Source organism: Mus musculus, chromosome 10, assembly GCF_000001635.26.
Source record: "Mus musculus strain C57BL/6J chromosome 10, GRCm38.p6 C57BL/6J".
Classification (NCBI taxonomy): Eukaryota; Metazoa; Chordata; class Mammalia; order Rodentia; family Muridae; genus Mus; species Mus musculus.
In genome coordinates, this window is record NC_000076.6 from 86,875,404 (window position 1) to 86,899,915 (window position 24,512).

At 45.2% G+C, this 24,512-nt stretch overlaps 1 protein-coding gene across 10 annotated transcripts in view; it reads right to left on the reverse strand.

Moving 5' to 3' along the window:
- Stab2 (stabilin 2) overlaps positions 1–24,512 on the reverse strand; it is a 166,845-nt gene that overhangs the window by 34,210 nt on the left and 108,123 nt on the right. For 9 of the 10 annotated variants that reach the window (XR_003948628.1, XR_003948624.1, XR_003948626.1 and 6 more), the window contains 11 exons: positions 24,389–24,445; positions 22,537–22,629; positions 21,095–21,290; positions 18,601–18,696; positions 16,202–16,247; positions 15,326–15,402; positions 12,369–12,494; positions 10,225–10,298; positions 8,381–8,452; positions 3,427–3,546; positions 77–124 (listed from right to left, as the gene is read on the reverse strand). Coding sequence is in view for 6 of the 10 variants with exons in the window: in XM_030244958.1 (XP_030100818.1) it covers positions 77–124; positions 3,427–3,546; positions 8,381–8,452; positions 10,225–10,298; positions 12,369–12,494; positions 15,326–15,402; positions 16,202–16,247; positions 18,601–18,696; positions 21,095–21,290; positions 22,537–22,629; positions 24,389–24,445 (1,005 nt within the window). In the remaining 4 variants the exon portion in view is untranslated. Of the gene's footprint in view, positions 1–76; positions 125–3,426; positions 3,547–4,719; positions 5,789–8,380; positions 8,453–10,224; positions 10,299–12,368; positions 12,495–15,325; positions 15,403–16,201; positions 16,248–18,600; positions 18,697–21,094; positions 21,291–22,536; positions 22,630–24,388; positions 24,446–24,512 lie in introns of those variants that run through there. The other variant, XM_030244957.1, reaches the window with a different exon arrangement.

Genomic DNA, 24,512 nt, shown 5'->3' on the forward strand with positions numbered 1-24,512 from the left:
ACACACACACACACACACACACACACACATTCTAGGGCCTGGCACATGCCTCAGAAGAAGACACATACTTTCTTACCTGCAACTGGAAGAAATACTGGGACGTTGAGGGATTCTTTGGAAGTTCCTGCAAACAAGGACCAGAAAATGTCAACATTTCAACTGTGAATTACACACAGGAACACAGAGTTGTGCTAGGACAAGGCGTCTGCAGGAAAGCCAGGTGATGGTTCTCCTCTCGCCTCACCGAGGGGCTTGTGGTTGATGCTCAGAATGAGTGAGCGGCACACTGAGTCCACAGAACACTACAAGCATTTCAAATGGAGCTCAAATCTTTACAAAACACACCAAGTAGAGTTGAAGTCTTGTAAAGGTCAGGTATTGTTTATGGCAGAATTGTCCTCATTGACAACAAGAACGCTCTTGTCTCTCTTTAAGACAATTCTCTGAGTGCTTATAATTTATAGAAATCAGAAAGTATCATACCACCTCTTCCTCTATCTGCAGTGTAGGCAGGTGGGATGGGGGAAGCATGAGTGCACACACACACAAACATACACCCTATATATCACCACATATTATATTTACATGATAAATATATCACATACATTCCATATACTACACCCCCTTACACCTTCTCCACTCTTGCTCCACATACAACCTAGACAACACACACACACGTACATACACCCCTCAGATACCCCCATAATCCCAGACACCACATACACACACCAAACACCAAATACACACACACACACATATATCATCTGCTACATACCTCGTACACAACACATACATTATACACACATACACATACAAACACAGAGAAGCATACATACACCATAGATATACTTCTCTACACCCCCATACATCACACACACACACACACACACACACACACACACACACACACACACATATTACCTGCCACATACCTCATATATAACATATACATCATACACTACACATACACACATACATACAAAAACATACATATACCACAGATATATACCTTACACACACACCCATACAACATATACATACATATCCATCATACCATGTACCAGATACACCACATACAACATACACAGACATATGTCATGCACTCTGGTTGAGTTAGCTTGACAAGCCGAGAGGCTTGAAAGCTATTCTTGAGGCAAAAGAGTTTCACGGAAACTCACTCTTGGAGTCTGGCGTGCTCTCTAAATTTTCTATTTTTGCATTAGTCTAGTGGATGGATCTAGATTAGTAAAAGTCATTTAGACACTTAAAACATTGATAAATTGGCTAGAGATTTAAAAAACAACCTAAGTACACTGAACCCCCTGGATTGGGTTCAATATATAATCCTACTTGTTATTATTTTTGGCATTGTTTTACTAGTAATCGTTGTGTTTCCACTCATCTTTAGAGTGCTCCTAAGGTCTGTAGCTACGACGAGGCGAGACATCCTAGAATTCGACTAAAACATAAAAAAAGAAAGGGAGAAATGCCATGCGCTCTAGTTGAGTCAGCTTGACAAGCCGAGAGACTTGAAAGCTACTCTCGAGGCAAAAGAGTGTCACGGAAACTCGCTCCTGGAGTCTGGCATGCTCTCTAAATTTTCCATTCCCGCGTTAGTCTAGTGGATGGATCCACATGCTCTCTTTATTATAAGTGCCTTTTAAGATTGAATTCTGACATAGCTAAAGCCTTCCGCCAGTGTTCCAACAGTCCTAGAACGTCCTTGAGCTAGACAGTGACATTCAGAATAGCCTCTGGTATTACATTATCAATAAAAGCCAAGTTGCTCCCATATACAGGAATTTACAATGGTTTAGGAAGTAGATTGGGCTGTGGTTTTAGAGTATTGCATTATTTATGAGATGGTTAGCTAGAACGGAACTCCCTAGTTAGAACCATGACTTGGGTGTAAAAGCCCTTGTCCTAAGAGAGTAAAGACCTCCCACCTGGCTTCTAAGACTATAGCTGAGTTACACCCATACACACGTATTTACAATGGCCTAAGGGGAAGGTGGACTATTCAATAGACTAAAATAGGAACTATGGCAAGGGCACGAAGCCCTTGACCCTGGCTTCTAAGATTAAGCGAATCTTAGGTAGAGCCCTTTTTGATCCCAGTTGTTAACAATAAATTCTATCCCAGGTGGTTCCCCGTTAGACCTTTTGTGTTTGCATTCCTCTGTTTTATGTAAGATTCCGGTTACCTCATTTGTACCTTACAAATATGTCACCCAACTTCCTTATTGTCTTCTGCATAAAAAGTCTGATGCTCGATTTGAAAAATTACATTCAGATTCCACACGACCTCTCCTGTGTGCGTCTGTCTGTCAATTCATCCTACGCTTTGTCCACCCGAGACTAGAGACCCGTTCCACACAGACAAAGGGGCCCAGAGGGTCTGCGGCAGACATACATACCATAGCATACCCCATACCATATATTATATACACCATACACCACATACACTACACCATATTCCATACATAGACACACCCCATATACTACACATACACACACAATACACTATACACACCATATACCACAAACATGCCATACACACAGACATACACACCATATATCATACACACATATACCTCATATGCCACACACACACACAAACACACACATGCCATACATACCACTCATATCCACTGTATACCACATACATATACGATACATATATTACACACTACAAACACACCATCCATATACCATTCCACACATCCACACACCACACATAGTATGTCATAGTCACCATGCTCTGTATATGCATGTCACTCTACACACCTTATATCCACACTTACATTACAACACATACATGACCCACAGTCATCTCATTCTGTATACCACTCATACCATAAAGGTCCCTTCACACACCAACCCAAAGCACGGCAATGCTCTGTAATCTTACATGCTCTGTGCTCCTGACATCTATCACCATATTTAATTTTGTAATAACTTGGATAGAGTTGGTGTCCTTATTGTTTTCCAGACCCAGAGTGATGCATAGGAAAGTGACATCACAGACAAGGGGAGGTCTAAGAGGGTCAAACCCTTGCCAAGGAACAACCCCCGTAAAGGAGAGAATTGACTTCATAAAACTGTCCTCTGACTTCCAAACACATTTACCAACATTCAGCACCCCCTCCACTAATAAATTAAAAAAAAACTTTATAAAAAATACCAAGGAGGAAAAGTGACATCACTCCGTGTCACAGTGCCACTCCTGGGCAGAGTTCAATTTCAAACGCAGATGTTTCTGACTCTAGAGCTAGGCCAGTCCTAACTGTGACACCCTCCCCAGGCCGTAGGAATTTCCCTGGGCAAAGTTCTTTTCATTGCAACTGATTTATTTGCAAGTCCCCCGCAACTGGGATTCTCAGCAGTTTGGGAAGTGGAGTTGACTTCCTGGAGACTTGTCATTACCGAATGGATGCTGCCACGGCAGACGATTCCATCACCCGTGTAGTCTGGCTTGCAGGTACATGTCCTTTGATCTTGTTCTGTGTGATTGCAGAAGGCAAATGGACTGCAGCCGCCGTTATTCTGGTAAAGTTGCCAAGAAGTGGAGGAGGGATTTGGTCAGAGTAGGAAGTTAGTCAATTTTTGCTAAGCAATTTTGTGCTGAAATTCATTGAATATTACAGTTCAGTGGTAGAATACTTATTTGTCCTGTGCAAAGGCTGTGCTAAATCCCTAGTAACACACACACACACACACACACACACACACACACAGGCATGTGCATGCGCATAAATGCACACACATTTTGTCTTACTCCCCAACTTTGACCAGTCTTCCTTGCCTTTTTCGGACTTGCCTTACAGCCCCTTGGTTGTGGGTCATTATGTATGCAACCTTCTCTCACGAGACAGCAGGCTTGTATAACCAGATCTCTAGCCCTCCGTGGATAAGCACTCTGCATGGTTGACAGTTCCCATATTTAGGCCGAACTCTGATTTGGTCATAGGAAAGATGACAGAAAGCCACTAGGAAATGGAACCTATTGCCTTGTGCTCAAGAGCTCATGAGCCGTGGAAGAGCAGGCTAAAATACAAACACAGCTCAAGTGAGCTGCCATGGCGGCATCTCCACAGCCTCTGCTCCTGAGCAGCCTCCAGTGAGGAAGGAACTCGGAGCCAGGAAAAGCAGATCTATCCAGGAGCAGAGGAGCCATCAGACAGGCTTAATGCCTGCTGCGAGATCTTCCTGTCTCCTAGACTCTTTTCCAAAATACGTTCTGAGTAAAATGCTTGTCAGCATCCTAGAATCCTACCCCAAGAGGATAAAGTTCTGTTTGCTGCTTAGAAAAGCAAGCTCCTAAGCTTCCAGCCAATGAACCTGAACTTTGATAGCTGCAATACCCAGCAAACTCCAAGACCATACAGAAGAGTCTGGTCTTGTCACAGCCCTCTTGATTTCTGTCAACTCCAGAGGTCTAGGGGCTGTGGGTTATCCCCCCCCCCCCACCATGAGGGCACTCACTCCGTGTGGTTCTGGATACTTGTTCTCTGACCCACTCCTTCCTGCCCTCACCTAGTGCTCTCTACTCTTGAAACTGGCATCGAGGTTCTCTCTCTCTCTCTCTCTCTCTCTCTCTCTCTCTCTCTCTCTCTCCCTCTCCCTCTCCCTCTCCCTCTCCCTCTCCCTCTCCCTCTCCCTCTCCCTCTCCCTCTCCCTCTCCCTCTCCCTCTCCCTCTCTCTCTCTCTCTCTCTCCCTTTCCCTCATTTTCGCTCACTCAGCCTGTCATGACACACCAAGAAGGCATGTACCACAAGCTGGCATCCTGACCTTGGCTTCTAGAGTATGAGAATTAAATTTCTGTTCAGTTACTGAGGATTCTGTTGCAGCAGCACTAGAGGGACAGAGACTGTTTTGGAACGACCTCTCAGATGGGCCCACTGCCTGGCTCTTGGCACTTGGGGAGAAACACATGATCCTTGGGCAGCTCCACAACTATTTTGTTTGCTTATCCTGATGTTTAAAGAGTTTTTGCCTTCTCCTCTGAGTGATTACCATCATTTAAAAACTGAAAAAAAATCCACATTAAAATTTCTGTTCTTCTTACACAGCCAACACTGGCTGGCACTACTCAGAGCATCAGGGATCTGAGGCTCCGGAGATGGCATTCATTAGAGAGGCACCAAGTCTTCCAGCTTCCTGCTGGGTTCCCTGTTCCGCCCCTAATGACTTTGGAATTGAGAGCTAATTCCTGAACATTAGCTTGCAAGAGGGCAGCAAATGGCCTCTGGGCCTCCCTGGCAGCTATGTCCTAAGTCTTTGGCCAAAACAACACAGAACCACTATCAAATAGAGCCGGCTAGGCTGCCATTCTCATAACAACAGCCCCACATCCCAGCTGCCTCTGTGTCCTAGCTTCTTTATTGTCCTTATGATCACTGTTCTCCTGAGCTGGCCAGACAAAAACAAGGAGGCAAAGAGAGCTGCTCGGTGAGGGAGGGTTCAACTACAGTGGTCAATTTGGTTCTCCCAGCATCCACTGGGAGTGCACACGTAAAACAGTGCATCAAGGTGCTTGGTCTACAGTGAGGCCTAGAGTTAGACAGCTGTGGGTTCGAGCTCTGGTTTTGTCTTATTCTAGTTCTGTGATCTCAGATAAGGATCTTTTTTTCCTGCCAGCCAGAGGCAGGAAAGATTGTATCCACTCCAAACATGGCTAAGTCCTTAAGCCCTAGGTACCTGTCTGTGATTGTGACTTTCTTTAGAAAAGGATCTTCGTAGATGTCATTAAGGGTCTTGAGATGAGGTTTTTAAACTCACAGGTGTCTGTATAAGAACAAAAGGTGGAAGGAGAGAGGGAGGGTGAGAAAGAGAGAAAGAGAGAGGGAGAGACAGACATAGACACACAGATACACAGACACACAGACACACAGACACACAGACACAGACACAGACATAAACTGTAGTTTGCAGCTACAGCCAGGAATACCAGAGTCACTAGCAGCTGCAAGAGGCAAGGAGGCTGCCCCAGAGCCTTCAGAAACATCCTCGCTGACACTGCTTTTAGATTTATGATTCAAGAATCACATATAAAATTTTGTACCTAGCCTATGGTTACATTTTACAGCAGCCCTATTCTGATGGTGAGTTTGAACTGTCAATCTAGACTCAGCAATGGAGACCATGCATTAATTCATTACTTTCTGATCTTGGCTGTGGATATAATGTCACCAGTTCTCTCAAGCTCCCACCACTGTGACTTCTCTGCAGTGGTGGACTGTGACCTGGAACTGTGACCCAGATAAACCCCCTTTGCCCTAGTTTGCTGTGTTAGGGTAATTTTATCATGCAATAGGAAATGAAACTAAAATGCCTTGGAAAACAATTCACTGCTAGTCTTTTCATCAGCAAGTTGGGGGTAATTAGTCCTTGTCTCATTGGGGAGCAGAAGAATTGAATGAGAGAAATCATCAGTGTGTATAAATGTCATGTTGATCCAGGTTGTCAGAGGCCTGGATGACCCCAGTGTCCCAGATGTGACATGCCAGGGCATCAGGCATACTCCACTGGAGGCCTGGGCCTGGGATAGGTTGAGCAGCAGTAGATAGTTTATCCAGTTTCAGACTTAGTGAGATCCTGCTTGTTTGGTACAGCATAGATCCATATAGCTGTCTCTTGTGAGACTATGCCGGGGCCTGGCAAACACAGAAGTGGATGCTCACAGTCAGCTAATGGATGTATCACAGGGCTCCCAATGGAGGAGCTAGAGAAAGTACCCTTTAGGGATCTGCAACCCTATAGGTGGAACAACATTATGGACTAACCAGTACCCCGGAGCTCTTGACTGTAGCTGCATATGTATCAAAAGATGGCCTAGTCGGCCATCACTGGAAAGAGAGGCCCATTGGACACACAAACTTTATATGCCCCAGCACAGGGGAACACCAGGGCCAAAAAAATGGGAATCGGTGGGTAGGGAAGTGGGGGGGAGGGTATGGGGGACTTTTGGGATAGCATTGGAAATGTAATTGAAGAAAATACATAATAAAAATATTTTAAAAAAAAGAAAAGAAAAAGAAGTCATGGGAGAATCAGCAGATATATTTTGGGGAGGGATGCAGGCTGCTCGTAACAGGACTGCCATGAGGTCATGACATTCGTGTTCCTGGATCCTGGAATCTCTCTAGATGCTTACTGATACAAGATAACATATCTGAGATAAGTAGGACCTTTTAGACTAATTGTGTGCTCTCTTGGGCACATTCTCCTTAATATCATGGAAGATAGCTTACTCAGGGAAGATATATCAAGTCTGGGTAGTAGAAGCTATGTTCAGGCGTGTGCATGCGTGCATGTGTGTTCTGCGTGAAAGACGGGTGAAGAACGGACAGTTGTTTTCATATGAATGTTGCAGGGTTTTGTTTGCTTGTTTGTTTAACTAATTAATCTTTAAGAGCTGTTTTAGGCTTACAGGAAAGCAGAGTGGAAAGTGCAGACTTTCCTGTAGAGACTCTGCCACTCCCTGGTTTCCCCCATCACTAAGGCCTTGCACTTGCTGGGACTGAGGCACTGGTGTTAAAGTCCATAGCTTGCATGCTGTCCCACTCCTGCTGGTGTACATTCTGTGGGGCTTGACAAGTGTATAATGATGTGTCCATTATTTAAGCCTCCTCTCGGTAGTTTCTTATCCCTAAGACTCCCATGCTCCCCTTGTTCACCCCACCCCTCTCACTCCTGCTCACTGATTGATCTTGCTGTCTCTGCAGCATCTCCTTTTCCACAGCATAATTTCTTGTTGTTTGTCCATGTTTGAACTGACTTTCTTCCTCATTAGGTACATAAAGAATAAACAAAAACCATACTCGGGCAGCATACCCAGTCACTGGCTAAGGAACCAGATTTTTTTTTTTTTTTTTTTTTTTTTTTTTTTTTTTGGTTTTTCGAGACATGGTTTCTCTGTAGCCTTGGCTGTTGTGGAACTCACTTTGTAGACCAGGCTGGCCTCAAACTCAGAAATCCGCTTGCCTCTGCCTCCCAAGTGCTGGAAGTAAAGGCGTGCGCCACCACTTCCGGCTAGGAACCAGATTTTGACAAAATCCTAAGGCTTGTTAGTTGACTCACGAATGCTTTATAGCCCCTCCCATACTTTAGGAAATGAATCCAGCTTGCTTTAGGACGCTTGCATCAGATGAATGCCAGAGCAACTCTGTGCACTTAGGTCCCTTCTGAATCTTGTAGCCAAAGGGACAGGTTGTGGAGAGACTCTGTTCTCTCCATCCTTCCCAATATGACCATGGCACACAAGAGGAAAAGTGAGCCTATTACCCAGCTCTGAGATTCAAGGGGAGAGCACCTGGCCTCTGTATCCCTTAGATGGTGGGAGAAGGCTCCGAGGCTACAGCCTGGAAGCATACTCACAGTTAAGCAGACGTTGATGAGTGTGCAGACCTTTCCATCTCCAGTGTACTTGGGCAAGCAGTTACAGACGGCCTGTGCAGGAGCAAAGGCAAAGGGTTATACACCAGGCCAGGTTGGCCTGCCGGCGCACAGGACCTCACACCGGAAGCTGACTGCACAAGGTTAGCCTGAGAAGCACTGGGTTTTTGTTGTTGATTTTTTTTTTTTTTTGGCAATACCTAGTTTAATATACTTAAGGACTAGATCTCATGGACATCCCATCCTTGTTGCCAAGACAACTTATGTTTTTGATGGGTGGAGGTTCAAGGAAAGGAAGTTATTTTCTTATCCCTATCAAGAATGAAGGCAGTGCTAGCATATGTCAAGGGGAAGACTTTGCATCTCACAGGGATATAAACGGGAAAACAAGTAGCCATACCCTTTCGACGGAGGAGGAATACAGCTGGGAGCTTGAAAAGTTGGGTACAGGACCGTACAGGCCTGATGACTGCTTGCTAGAAATCCATAGGGGGGTGCTAGCCTGGGCAACCTGGGCAGGTATCCACTGTTTCTCCTCCTCTTCTTTCACTATTGGTTCCAACTGTCCAACCTTTTACCAAGAGGCCCACCAGCTATCTCTTCTTAACTGAAGCTGTATTCTTGGAGTGGTTCTCCATTTCTGCCTTCTAGGTCTGTAGGAGCACTGCTATAGGCCCTGGGAGGCAGAAATCTCATAGGTGGTTCCTCATTCCATGTATATAAAACCTCTACTGAGACACTAAAATACGGGAGTAAAAGTCCGTGAAAGACCACTGAAATTCTCTGATGGTTAGATGTGCACTTGTGTGTGTGAGAGTACATACACAGTCATGCATGTACACACACATGTGCACACAGTGCAGTGCGTGTGTACATGCACACATATGTACACATGGAATTCATTTACACGTGCACACACAACTGTATATACATACATGTGCACACACATGCAGCTCGTGCACACATGCACATGCATACACACAAACATACACAAACGTACACACTTGAGCACAATGTTCACATATACATGTACTCGCACACACACATTCACATACATGTACACACACACTCGAGTGCACAAGCATGCACACAGACACACAGTTTTTAAAATTTTTAATTTAGGGCACTTCAGGCACTTGCTTGATCCACCCATTGAGAGATGTGGCTTTGCATTCTCTCCGAAGTGGCTCAGAGAACTCCAGGGGACAGTTCTTGGGTATCTGACTTCTTACCAGGTATCATGATGCATGCACTGCCCTGCCTGGCCATTTTGTGTGTTTGCCATGTGTCTGAGACTGAGGAGGCAGAGTGTAGGTCTTTGCTCCTCTGTTGGTCCCTGTACCCCCTCTGCTCCATGACCACCACTCCACGATGGAGTTCTCTTATTTTTCCTATTCCCCCAAAGTCGCTTGCTCTAGGGTAGCTGCACAATTCTCTGTGTTGGGGGCATATTAATAGCAGAAGTCTGAACTGTAAGCTTCTGTCTGGCATGGTACAGTGCCTCTAGAGCCAGGAGCCAAAGAAAAACAGGAGGATTTGGGGTATCAGAAAGCTAAAGGAAAGGGGAATGTTTTTAGTGAAATGTCTAGGTGCTTCTAGGACCACATGGGGTTTGCAGATGTGTATACCCCATCTTTAGAAAGCCCTTTTCCTAGTTCCCTCCCCCTCATTTGTCTTCTTTCCCCTCAGATTTCCTTTGGTGCTTTTAGTATCTCTCCTACAGTACTTCTGGCTGCAGCTGGACTAACATCTGCCCTTCTTTCCCCTAGGCCTGGGTCTTAAGGCACAGGAGTCTCCTCCCCGGAAACCTGCCAGAGGCTACTCACCTGGTTGGGCCCTGTCTGCGTGCACTCTGCATGCCTGTCACAGCCGCCGTGGTTCTCCAAACACGGGTTGATTTCTTTAAGACAAAAGTCAACATGGGTCATGAGCAGAAAGCTTTATTTCTGTGAAAAGGCATTTTGAGGGAGTTGCCCTTGGATAACTGACCAAGGAGCAGCAGGAGTCACGTGAGACTCAGTGTTCTGGAAGTTCAGAGGCAGAAGTAACTCTGTGGGGGAAGAATGGTCACTCAAAACTGTCCCCCACTGCACTGGCTAATTCTAGCAGAGACAGCATCTTATCTGACCTCCAGTTCACTCTTGCTACGAGTGAGTTGGCTTGAGAATGAAGACACAATCATTTGTGACGTCACATACAGATTGGTTTGGAGAGGATTCATCAATTTAGAACATTCCGAGAAGTGGATTGCTAAGCGTTAAAGCATCTCACCATTGATTGCTAATGGTAGCCGGGGGGTCATGACCACACGGAGGGTAACTCAGGCAGCACTTGGACCTACTGGTTAAAATGCATATCATAAACAAGGGCTAGATGGAAACCTTGACACTGTGACATTCTGCAACGGATATGACATCATTTTTGTGTCATTTTGGTTTGGAATATGCAACTGAGATCTAATAATAATTTATTTAAAAACCCAACCACCAAATAAAAGAACAGAAACAAAGACACAGATCAGAGCTAAGACACTAAATACAGCATCCAGTCCTCCGAAGACCTAGGGTACTAGTGAAATGTTGGGACACCTGATGGAATTGCACTGTGAATAGAATTAGAAATTGTATTATAGAGATATCAACTTACTGAAGTCAGGAACCCAGTGAGGTTCCATAACAAGCTGCCCTTATTCTTAGGAAATCCATACTCAGTATGATTTGTACAGCTTAGTCTCAAATGATTAAGGAAAATATGAAGCTGTACAGAAAGAGCAAAGGAGAAGTGAATACTAGACCCTTAACAAGAGAGTGTAGGCCAAGAGCACATGATTCTTATTAGCAAACTGTTGCAACACATTTTGGTGAGTTAAAATTTAGCCTGCTTCCTAGGGCACATCTCTAAAGCATGCTGTCAGCAAATATGTTTCAGTGTTAATATCTATCTTCAAGGAATTATTCTGTCACACCATATTAAAAACTATGTGTTTAACACTACGTATGTGTTAAACACTATGTGTCATACAATACTTTTTTACGTTAAAAATACCAAAAATTTAAATACTTAAAAAATAGGTATGTAATAAAATAGAGTAATGTAAAAATAGTTTGAGAGTCCCTGTCTCTAGAGAATCTTATGCTGGGCCAGAAGTCTAGGCCAGTACAGCCTATCTGCTGCCACGGGAGAAGGGAAGGCTGACCTTCCCCCTAACATGCAAGGAGCCCCAGAAGGGAGAGGACGTCATGCCTCTTCCCTTTTCAGATTCATCTCCTGGTAGACCAGGCTATCCTTTCCTTACCCTCCCCCCACTAGCCTTTAGGAAATGTGTACAGCAAAGATGCACAACATTCAGTTGCCTCTAGAAGTATTAAGCGGAAAGGTTCTCTCTTTCTATTCAAAATGCCTTCGTGGGGGGGTCTGCAGCCCCATAGGAGGAACAACAATATGAACTAACCAGAACCCCCAGAGCTCCCAGGGACTAAACCATTAATCAAAGAGTACACATAATGGGACTCATGGTTCCAGCTGCATATGTAGCAGAGGATGGCCTAATCAGTCATCAATGGGAAGAGAGACCCTTGGTCCTGTGAAGGATCTATGCCCCAGTGCAGGAGAATGCCAGGGCCAGGATGCAGGCAGGAGTGGGTTGGGGAGTAGGGGGAGTGGGGAGGGGATGGGGGCTTTCAGAGAGGAAACCAGGAAGGGGGATAACATTTGAAATGTAAATAAGGAAAATATCTAATTAAAAAAATCTAAAATATTATCTCTTTGGAATAAAACAAAACAAACAAAACAAAATGCCTTCACGCCTCTGTGGGCACATCTTTCATTGCCACACCTGCAGGCTTTCTTGCTAAGGCATACTGAATTACCATCCCAGCAATGGTCCTAACAAGAGCTCACACACTAGAACATTTGACCAGGGCTCTGACCGACACCATTTCCACCAGGCAGACAGGGGATGGTTACCTACCGAGGCACACGATGCCGTCGCCGGTATAGCCTGCCTTGCACACACACACCCGGCTTCCTGGGATGGTTCTCTTACAGTCAGCCTTGGCAGAGCACCCTCCATTGCTGATCTCACAGGCATTGATGGCTACACAAGGGAGAGAGGACACAGAGCAGAAGGAGAAACAGACAGAGGAGACATTTTTATTTAACCTGAGCCATTGATAGAAGGAAGCCTTTAGAACAACTCCAGCATGCATTGGAATTATGTGGCTAGTTCCTCAACACAGAGAGTGTGCTCAACAGTTTTATGTCAACTTGACACAAGCTATGGTTGTTGGAGAGGAGGGAGCCTCAATGAAGACAATGTCTCCAGAAGATTGGGCTTTAGGCCAGCCTGTAGAACATTTTCTTCATTAGTGATCGATGGGAGAGGGCCTGGGCCATTGTGGGCTGTGTCACAATGCTACAGGGTGGTCCTGGGTTCTATAAGCAAGCAGGCTGAGCAAGCCATGTGAGTCAGTCGGTAAGCAGCACCCCTCCATGGCCTCTGCATCAGCTCCTGCCTTCCTTCCAGTTCCTGCCCTATTGCAGTTCCAGTCCTGACTTCGGCAATGATGAAGAGTTTGGTATGGAAGCAGACACCAAACAAACCTCTTCCTCCCCAAGTTGTATTGGTCATGGTGTATCAACATAGCAATGGTAACCCTGACTAAGACAGAGGACAAGGAAAAAAATCACTATTTGTCTTTTCCAGCTGATTTGACCATCAGACTGTATGCTTCTCTCTGCAGGGAACAGGTGGCCTCAGGGTCAGGGCAGCCTGTTTCCCCTGAGAGTCCCTGGTCTAAGATGGTCTAGAAAACTAACTGTTCTGCCTCAGTCTGGGCCTAAGCCCCCAGAACAAGGTACTGAAAAAAATGATGCTAAAAGCTTCTGGGGTGTGTGTGTGTGTGTGTGTGTGTACATGTGTATGTGAATAAGTTGAGTATTCATAGACATTTTATTCATAATAGTCAAAGCCTGAAGACATCAATCAGATGATAAATGGGTATAGAGGTGGTGGTTTATCTACACAATCATAGGAACTCAACCATCAAAAGGAGTGACTGAAAGGGGTCAGACATACCAGCAACCAAAATTCTATTCACACAAGAATCTAGAAGAGACAAGAAGGCTCTCTGATGTCGCAGAAGGCAGACGAGGGTTTCTGAGCAGGAACAGGGATTAGTAGGGTAAATGTGAGCTGGTTCAAATGGGGATTTTTGACTGAAATATGCTGGGTTTTGATGGAATGGGTGGGTGCAGGGGTTTGTGTTTGTTGTATGCCATGAGCCTATGCACTGATTCAAAATGGATCAGTTAGTGCTTATAAATTGTAGCTCATAAATATTTATTGAACAAAATGGAAAAAAAAAAACAACCTAAATGGTCCTAGAGAACTTCTTGGGTTCTTTCACTTATTATTTTTTTTTAATGCATGCAGCCTGGTGGAACTTAGAGCACCCAGTCTTCTGTGGTTTTCCCACAGCAGAGGAGGTGCGATGGCTCTAAGCCCCGTCCTTCCACCTCATGGGCAGTGTAGAGATGGGCAGAGGCTCTCCTGGGCTTCCCATGTCTCTACCACACACGGTCTCAGCACAGACAGCAGCCTTCTCTACTGCTGACTCCCATCCGAACTTTAGTGGTTTGTTCCAGAAGGGAGGACTACAAATAAGTAAGACTTTTCCAGTCAGTGCCAACACAAGGGGGAGAGTTCTCTGAGTCAGTTCTCCACATTTGTGTCTTTTTGTTTTCCTCAGATCTACCAGTAGCCAACAGTTCATCAGAGGGAGGAGCCCACAGAGCTCCTCCCCAGTCCACAGTTGACTGAGTACAGGCTCAGTCCTGGGCAGGCCCAGAGCAGGCAGCTGAAGCTGAGACCAGAGTTGCAATGGTCATGTCACATGCAGAAGAGGATATTTCCAGACCCTTTTCCCTACCTTCTGGCTCTTACATTCTTTCTGGTTCCTGTTCCTCTGTGTTCCCTAAGCCTTAGAGGGTGGCTACAAATGTGCAGTTTAGGGTTGAGCACTCCTCTGTCACTAGTTCTCAGCATCCTCAACATCCATGAATCTGTAGTCAGCTTCATTGCAAAGAGAAGTGATTAAGGCTGAGAACAGCATTTGTCCTGGTGCCAGGCAACTGAAAGATTGCTGAGTTTCTTCTTTTCTAGTGATGAGTATGTTTATGTACCCTGAGAGTAATACCTCACACTTCTTAGCACTTTATAGGCATAATCTGCATCACATACAACTCCCCAGTGTAAATCATTCTCTTATCACCCACAGAGTACATGGTGAGAGGCACGGTCAAGCAATATCCCTGAAGTATCACAGATTGCAAGTATTTAAATTCAGACTCAGGGTCTAATGATGAGGCCAGGGCCTGCCCTCTGCCCTCTGCCCTCTGCCCTCTGCCCTAGTGTGCTGCTGTATTCAGAGAGGCTAGTTTGCTCTAATAGCCCTCTGCAAGGGAGGTGGTTCATGCTTTCTTTACAAGTGAGCCAAGGGGTTCAGGATAGTTAAACACCCCTGCAAGGCCACAAATCTGGACCTTGGAAGAACCAGGGCTCAATCCCAGTGACTCAGCCATACCCTTGGCCAATCATCTACAGCTTTTAAAGCCAGGAGGTGACGCTAGTTGCTCTCAAGGTTGTGTAGTACTGCTCAAAAGCAGCGTAGTTTTGTGTAAAAACAAAAAACAAAAAACAAAAAAACAAAAAAACAACAACAACAACAAAAAAAAAACAGATGCAATTGCCTGCCCATCCTGAACAAACCAACATGCCCCAGCCATGAAGAGCTGGCATCCTTGTCCCTGGCCACCATTAGTTGGTCAGCTTCATGTGAGTCAGCACCAGTGGCTGGCACCAGCTCCTGCGGCCCAGTCAGATCTCTCAGCCCACACAAGGCCCTAGCAGATCCCCGCTCCACCTGCCTGTGCAGACCGTTCCGTTCCCTTGGAATCCTGCCGCACATTTGCACGAGGCTTTGCCATCTGGATCGAGAAGGCAGCTGCAGTGGGGAAGGGCAAACGGCATTTTCAGAGAAACACGATGTTCTACGTATGACTTACTCCCTTTCAGCCCAGCATCCAGCCCCCAACCAACGAAGCAATCGAGGCTCTGCTTACTGTCTGAGGGGACGGTCGCTTCCTGCCATGATCCCACCACAGCCAGTGAAAATCACATCCAATCCAGCCAAACCTCACAGCATGCATAGAAGGAGCAGTCACTCATCTTTACAACGCTACCCATGAGCTTTGCTGAGATTTGGGCTTATTCATGTCATCCACAGGGTGTGGTGAGACAACGGCCCCTGAGGGTCAGTGCAATTATTATTCCCATTTATAAATGAAGAAACTGAGACTAGGAAGAAGGAAAGAAGTGACACCAGGTCACATGATGGCTGAGAGTGCAGGAGGATGACCATGGGTTCAGGTCTAACCCCAGCTACTAGGTGTTTCATTAGTTTACAGGAGGATGTGCCCTATGGCAGTTAGGGACCAGAAGCTACATTAGGCTCAGCTAGGGACTGGAGGCAAGATTTACTGAAGCCAGTGCCCCCTCTGTGTAAGAAACCCTGTGGTATGGGCTAGGGTGACCACTGGCACTCTTGTCATAGCTAGGTAAGTCACTGGCTGCTTGTTGACCATGCTGATCTGGCTAACTGATGGTAGTTTCTTCAGAGATCTTCAGTTTCTACTTCAAATCTATCCTATATTCTCTTAAAAGGTATCAGGAAAACACTTCCTCCAGCATAGGAGTGAGAAATACTGAGTTTGTGTGGTTCCCAGAGGTCAGAGGACACTTACTTGGCACTGGTGTGGCAGGTCCCATTGCAGTTGTCTGTTGTGATCTCTGAAAAGGAAGATCAGTTGCCCTGTGAATTCTTGCTTTGGCCCATAGTAGTAGGAAAAGACTGAGTTCCTTGAAGTTGGCCGTAACAACATAAGTCCTTACCACTGTGTAGACAGTTTTCATGTTGGGTACCAGGGAACTCAGAGACCAATCTGAAGGTCAAATACATTAATGAGGGAGGTGTCTCTTAGAGTGGAAGCTCCTTGTGAAGATCACACAGTTTGGACAGGGGACTCTGAACCTTGTTATATATGTGATGAAAAGCCATAGCAAGTTGTCAAGTCCTGGGGATGGCATGGAGTGAAAAATGTTACCTCTGGCTGATGTTCTGGAAACATCAGTTTCCAGTTATGTGGAATACAGAAAAGAGAGGGATGGGACCCAGGATGGAAGGTAAAGAGCTGCATCACAAAGCTTCTGGTAGCAGGGTGCAGAAGAGACAGGGTCCAGAGATGTGGATGAGTAGAATACTCGGAGATGTTGGTGAAGGAGGCAGTAAGGAGCTAGGGGTGGTTTCTAGGCCATGAGTTCTAGCTGCCCTCGTTCATAACTGATCACCATCCATGCTGCTGCTGCCTGAGCCATGGTCTGGGCATCTCCTACATCTACCAGTCTCTGCTTCATTTGGTCCCAGGGCACCTCCTGCATCCACCAGCCTCTGCTTCCTTTGACCCCTGAGGGCCTCCACTGTGCACATCAGTGCTCCGCTGCTGCCTCATTGAGGAATTACATCGACTGTTGCTGTAGCTTCTGGGCTGCTCCCTGTCCCTTTCACTGAAGTTGGTTTCCCATGCACTGTGCTCTTAGAAACATGAAGGGACAGTGAGGGGTAAGGTACTGCAATTAGGGATTTACTCAGGATATCCTCCTGCTTGTGTGATCCACCACCTCCCTACTCTCTGTGGCCGTCTTCCAGACTGTCTGAATCCTGGTTCTGCACCCCAGCACCTGATACCTGCTCTGGGATGAGCTTTGGTCTGGGATCCTTAAGATTCCATTTTGGTGTTTTGTTTTCTCTCTCTCTCTCTCTCTCTCTCTCTCTCTCTCTCTCTCTCTCTCTCCCTCCCTCTCCCTCTCCCTCTCTCTCTCTCTCTCTCTCTCTCTCTCACTCTCTCTCTCTCTCCCTCCCTCTCCCTCTCCCTCTCTCTCTCTCTCTCTCTCTCTCTCTCTCTCTCTCTCTCTCTCTTTCTTTCTTTCTTTTTTTTATAGCTCTGCCTTCTCCTGGATTTAGTATCCGCTGGAGAGACACGTAATGACAGTCCCTCAGACAAACCATGTCATTGCTGCCCTCAAAGGGTTGGTGGGCACCTGTGACCTTTTTTCCAGTTCCTGCCTGAGAAGGGACAATAAGGTCTTTGATGCTGGCTTCTACAGTCCTTCTCTTCATTCTGGTGCCTCACTGATTCCTCTTAAATACAAATAAGATATTGCCACCATGTTTAAAAGTCTTCAATGGCTCCCTCCAAGCCAATGTGTCTGTCTCTTAGTGACCTTGCTCTTGCCTGGTCCTCTAGCTTGTCATTCAGCTTGCCTCTTTGCCTCTGTTCTCATAGCCTTCAATCAATTGGATCTCTAAATGTATGCAGAGATTGTGTCTTTGAAGCAATTGCTTTCTTCTCATCATCGTCAAGTACAATTAGAAACATCAGTGGAATGTAAGACTGGAGCAACGGAGCTCTCCACCAGACCCTCAAGTTGAGAGAGTAATAGATTGCTATTGAGCCATGTGGCCATGAGCAGCAAAACCCTTCCCAAGAACACTAGCTCCTGAGCCAGACACCCATCTCAGATTTGAACACATGAATTGACAAGACAAATTCTGGAAGAGGCATATGGAATATGCTCACTGTGACCTTGTTTGTGACAGCAGATAACTGGTTTTAGAACGTGCAATTACAGAGGGGATGCAACTCAGGGCCAGATGGCTTGACTAGCTCTCACGCCTGAGGCAGCCATTCAGTTACCAGCATTGCATCAAACAAGCATAAAACAGTTTGGTATATAACAACATATGAATGATATTGTTCTAGCTGCATTCACACAGAGGAAAAGTGCCCATTGCTTACTGTTAAGTGAGAAAGGAGGTTATAAAATGCATAGCCTGGCCCCTGGTACATACTGTTCTATACTAAGACACACTGAATATTACTAATAGGGTTTTTCTAGCAGTGGGTACATGAGTAACTTGATTTCTTTCTTGTGCTTTTCCTTATTTTACAAATTCTTCGCAGCAGGGAGATCTGTTTCTCACCAGGAGAAGTACTCATGGCATGTCTTCTACTATAGAAAGGAAAACAGCATGTCTTCTGAAAAGCTGGGCTAAGCACTAAGGAGAGATCTGAAGAGTGCTTACCGCTGTCACACTTCACTCCTCGCCAGCCGACATCGCAGTCACAGGAGCCATCTCCCGAGGGACCTTGGTTACATCTCCCATGGACACAAGAGCATGCTAAGCAGAAAAACATTTGCAAATGACCAGATGCTGACTCACGTCCAACATTTCCCTTACCCCTTACTGGGTGTAGTTCTCTGCATCCCACTCTCTGACCAGGGTCTGTCTTGTGGGACTGGAGTCAGAGGACATAGGGATGCAGGCTACCAGGTGAAAAGGTCCTATTTCACAGTTTGGAGACTGTGCGGCGCTGTGTGAATATGACTCAGATAAGGTCATCTGAAGATCCAGGATCATATGGGACCCTATGAGCAGTCTTCAAAAGATACCCATCTGCCTGGGCATGGTGGTGCACACCTGCAATCCCAGTAGTTGGCAGATATCTGAGTTCAAGGCCAGCCTGGTAGAAGTAGTGAGATCCAGGCAGTCAGGGTTAATAGCGAGGCCCTGTCTCAAAATAAATGTTTATTTGACATCAAGTTTGTAGAAACCTGTTTGCTCTGCCTTCTCCAAAGACTCAGAACTAATGATCCTTTCATTTTATAGCAAGTCCCTGAGTCTCCTCAAGAACTTGACTTAAGCTGAGGAAGATTTTTTTTTTAATTTTACCTTAAATTGAGTCATGACTTACAGGTATTGACATATAAAAAATTGTTAAGTTTCACATGTAAGGCATAGTGACATTATTGTAAATCAGGTGGCATGCACAAAACGTTAAGGGACAGGATATGTAGTAAATGTTCAATAAACACAAAACTAAAAAAAAAAGAGTTTGAGGAAAATATGAAGAAGATATAGGGAAATCTATTATGTTGTAAGCAAGTGAAACAGTACTATTAAAAATAAAGACTGTGGGCAATGCTACTACTAAAAGCCATGGCTATTAAACACGTATGAACTCAAATCAGCACTGTTATATGTAGATCATAGTCCAGTCACTGCTACCAGCCCAAGACCTACTTGACACTGAGCTCATTAACATTCCATGGATGGGGCGGAGTTCATAAAGCTCCGCCCCTCCCAAAGCAGCTATAGGCAGTTAAAGGTTATGGGGGGTGGGGTGGGGTGGAGGAGGCGGGGAATCATCTTCTTCAGCAGTGTAGCCACCCACTGGCACATTACCTTTGCTTAGGTACAACCACTGACTCATGCACTTAACCTTAATTAAAAGCAGTAGTTCACAAAAAAGAGTTAAGAAAATAGGAGGTGGATTTGGGGAAGAAGAAGGGGTTCGGCGGGAGGGGAAGGAGAATCGAGGAGGATAATGGTGGGGACCTTGATGAAAGAACATTATAGAAATGTGTTTATGAAACTCTAAAAGAAAGAACACATGAATGAATGAATGAATGAATGAATGAACGAACGAACGGATGAATAGATAAGAACTTGGCAAAAGCTATGAATACCACTGATCACAATAGCCACTCAGCTTTGGGTCTTGGTGGACCTCACAGAGTCATCCACAGATTCTAGTTCCAGAAGTGCTCCATAAACAGGGGCAAGTCTTCCAAACAACACAGAAAAATAAAACCCACATCCAATTTCAATGATATTATAAGGCCAAATTTCAGCAATTCTGTTATGTGTTAGCTTTGTGTGGCTCTGGCTGGCTGCTGAGGAAGCAGTGGGGGCTGAGCTGAGGGTTTGGGGACCAGCTGGATGGAGGATCTGCTTTCTATCCCAGCAGCAAGCTCTGGCAGGTGTCCTGGGGACAAGGAAGCCAGGGTGTGGACGTTCAAGAGGATGTGCCTCAAACTGATTAAACATCAAGCCACATTGCTCAGTGATGGTGGATCAAGGAGTGACTTTCTTAAAGAGGACAGTTTGACGTTAGAGCCAGGCTTTGGGGTCAAGAAAGATATGGATTCAGACTAAGGTCTGTTTCTCCTAACCTTGGGGGACCTCACTCATGTTCCCAGTCTTAACACCTGTATTTTCAGCACAACAATTCCAAAGCAAATAAAGTTCCTGACTAAATGAATCATTAGGATAGATCTGTATCCCCCCACCCCACCCCCAAGGTGGCTACAGAGCAACTAGTACAGTGGATGTTTAATCATGGTGATTAGCACACACAGGCCGACTGAGAGCCAGAGAAAGAAACTGGGAGTAGGTGGGTACATCCAGGACAATGACTGGAAATGTTTTGGAACATTGCTCTATACAAGGAAAAGAACAGGCTTAAAACAAACAAACAAAAATAAATCAGTGATTCTCTCTGTAGCCCAGGCTGGTCTCAGACCCAGGGAAATCTTACAGCCTCAGCCTCCGAAATGCTGGGAATATTCAACTGGCTCACGGAGAAACTCATACTTTTCACTAACAGTGGTGGGTGGATTCCCGCTGCCTGGGGAGAGGCTGAGTAGAGAGCACGGCAACTATGACCATAGGCTTGCTGGCTAGCCTGGGCCTGGGAGGCTGAAGGTCCCGGGGTCTGGGCAGGAGCAATGCTCACCTTGGTCACAGTGAATACCATACTTCCCCTCTGTGCAGGTCTCACAGGCCGTCCCATTGAAGCCCTGCTCGCACTCGCATGTGCCAGTGCCATTCACGCCGTCCAGACAGAAGCCATTCCCAGAGCACACATTCTGACCTTTCCCAGGGCAGGCTTGGCATTGTGGGCCAAAGAAGCCAGCACAGCATGCACTTGTCTGAAACAAAACAGAGTGTGGCGTTCATATTTATCTTTTCCTGGGGGGACTCCTGGGACTCGTGTGTGAGCCTACCTGTTTCTAAGGGGCAGAGGACAGAGCTCTCTGAGGACTGAGTGAAGCTCAACAATTCTAAGATCACTAGCCAGCCCCGCAGGCAGCCAAGTAGAGGAGGCAGGAAGAATGAAGCAGAGGAAACCTGTCTGACGGCGCATGCCTGTGATCCTGGTACTTCCGAGGGTGGCCAGTGACAGCTGCTTAGGCCAGCTTGACAAACTTTACTATGCTTATTATTGTGGTTCTTGTTTTCATTGTTATCATTGTTACTGTTGTTGTAGCAGGGTCTCATTTAGCTGATGCTGGCCTTGAGCATCTGATCATCTTCTACTGCCTGAGCACTGGTGCTGTGCTATAGGCTGGTGCACAGGTGATGCTGGAGGGGTGGGAGGACCAACAGGCCTTCGGCACCCCCAAATCGGGACCCCTCCTCCTGGATGCTGTTTCCTCTCTGGAAGGAGTATATGCTCTGGCATTTTAGGGGGACCTCTTGTGGTTCAGGGAAGCCCCTAAGAGGTCTGTTTGGCACCAGATCTCATTATAGATGGCCATGAGCCACCATGTGGTTGCTGGGAATTGAACTCAGAACCTCTGAAAGAGCAGACAGTGCTCTTAACTTCTGAGACATCTACACACACACACACACACACACACACACACACACACACACACACACACTTTATTCTTAAGTGCATTAAAACATATACTCTCTCCAGTCCCAAGCTCTGCAGTTCCAACCCCTTGGAAGAAGAAATCTCATCCTCTGGAGAAGAAACAGGACGGTAAGTTATAAGGAAATTTCCAAGTGATGTTCAGGGATCCTGGATATTGCTGTCTCATTTTCTGAATGAGCAAGTGCCCCTGCCTTCCCTCAGTAACTACGTCCTTTGTGTCTTGTTTACATAATTAACTAAGTAATGCAGATTAGTTTAATCACCCATGCACGCCTGTGCGGTGGGAGCAGGGCTTCCTCCTCACCTTCCACAGCTCAGTCTGCTCCTCACTCAGCCCAGCACTTTGGTTTTTACCCATTTTCTGCATTTTCCTGTAACCAGTACTACTTTGGACGGTAACAGTGACGACACGGGGCAGACGTTGGGAAGAACACACTGCCACAGCCTCCCCGAGAGGCTAACCTGAGGCTGACTACCCACATGCCGTGGCCTCGGGACAGCCAGCCCGTACTCACAATGATGGTTCTCACACACTGTAGCTGGCACCCGATGAAAATGGATCTCTTCCCCATGAAGTAAACGGAATAGATGCATTTCCTCGTCTCACTCTGTGAAAGCATAAGGATTCTGTCATCTCTTCAGTTAGGAAGAAAGTTTCCCAGTTTCCATTGGTGAGTAAGTGGGTGACTCCTTTTTTTTTTCTCTAACATATTCTGGTGCTACTTCATAAGGAAGAATGCAAGCGAAACCCAACCATGCCAGCTGCTGCAGGCCCAGCAGAAAACCCAAAGTCATACTAGAAAGTAGTGTTCTCTAAGCAGGACGTTTGTCTAGAAGACTAAATCAATTCTAGAAGAATCAAAAAATACGTCAGATAGAAATATTCTTCCAACCTCATATACTCATTAAACTTAAGCTTTATTTTATTGATTGATTTATAGTCTCCCAAATCCGAGAAAGAATTGTTTGCTCATTAAGATTTATAATATACAATATCATTAAAACCCCAAACCCAAGTGAGAGACTCCATATTCACCGTTTATCATGGATTATTATCTCTAAGCTATGGGAACACACAATGCTTATTCTTTGTAATGGTCATTAACAGAAGTAGCTTCTGTATAAAAACAAGCTATAAGAAATAGATTGGTAATTCATTTAAGATGTGTCTACGTTTTTTTCATGTTTATATCTGTTTCCTTGAGAAGGTCAGTCGTGACTTCAATTATAAAAGGAAACCAGGCAGGTGGAGCGTTTCAGGCTGGCTACGCCTTGGGTTATGGGGACTGTCTTCTATGATAGAAGATTTTGCTGTTGGTCTTAACTGGCTAGTAAAAAAGATGCAGAAAGTGAAAAATACTTTTGTGCATTGCATGTTGGTTTCTGAGCCCATTTCTATTCTTATTACTAATTGTTTTATTTAATATGTATTTGCATTTCTAATATTAATATTAATTATTGATAAGATTAATTATAAGTATATATTAATTATACAACAAATGCACCGACTGTACTGTTAACCAACAACAGAATTAAAAACACATATTAATATTTAATAGATTAATTATTATTTTTATATTTTAATTAATAATCTAAATAAATTAGATTAATTTTTAATCTAACTTAATTATTAAAATCCCCCTTAGTCCCACAAAGACTGCATTTAAGGCTATGAAGATGCATATCAATGGGGAGAAGGGTCATCAAAATGTTTTCTCTGGGTGTGACACAGCCGCAGCCATCATGAACTCACAGTAGTGGTGGTTGCTTGACAAGACTGGGTCTGTCAACAGTCAGTCAGTGATGGGAGAGGAACCTACGGGTCCTACCCTTCCCAAGGAAACTACGGATGAATGGGCAGAGAGTCACTGTCTTCAGTTGTGTCTCTGCTGCTGGTCCTACCAGGCTCTGAGAACAGTCCCACATCCATGGCCACATTAACATCCTTGGTTAAACTCAGTGGGACAAAAGCAAAGGACAAGAGTGGGGAAAGGGACTTGTGTGTGTAGGTTGACATGGCTGGGAGTGAGTTTAGTTAGATTTTTTTTATATATGTATAGAACTGCCAAAGAATAAATCTCATTGACAAAAAAACCAAGTGAAATTTAAAATAAAGAGGAAGTGTGTAGAGTGCAGGCATCCCCTTACTCCCCCATTTGGCTTCTTGACCATGGATGTGAGGCCCAGAGGCCTCAAACTCCTGATGCTTTTCTAAAAAAAAAAAAAAAAAAAAAAAAAGCACACTGTATAGAATTAAACCTAGGGAGGGAAGGAGGGCAGAAGAAAACACTTTCCAATTTGGACTCTCTTACCTAGATGCTGGTTTTGTTTTGCTTTGTTTTTAAACCAAATCAGGTAAGTACTTACAAGTGGTTTTGTCTCGAGCGGGCAGAGTGTTTGCTGGGAACACTTTCCACACTTCCCCTTGGTAAAAAAAAGTGGAGAGACAAAGAAGACATGTCAAAGTGATTAATTTCAGTGCAAAACGAGG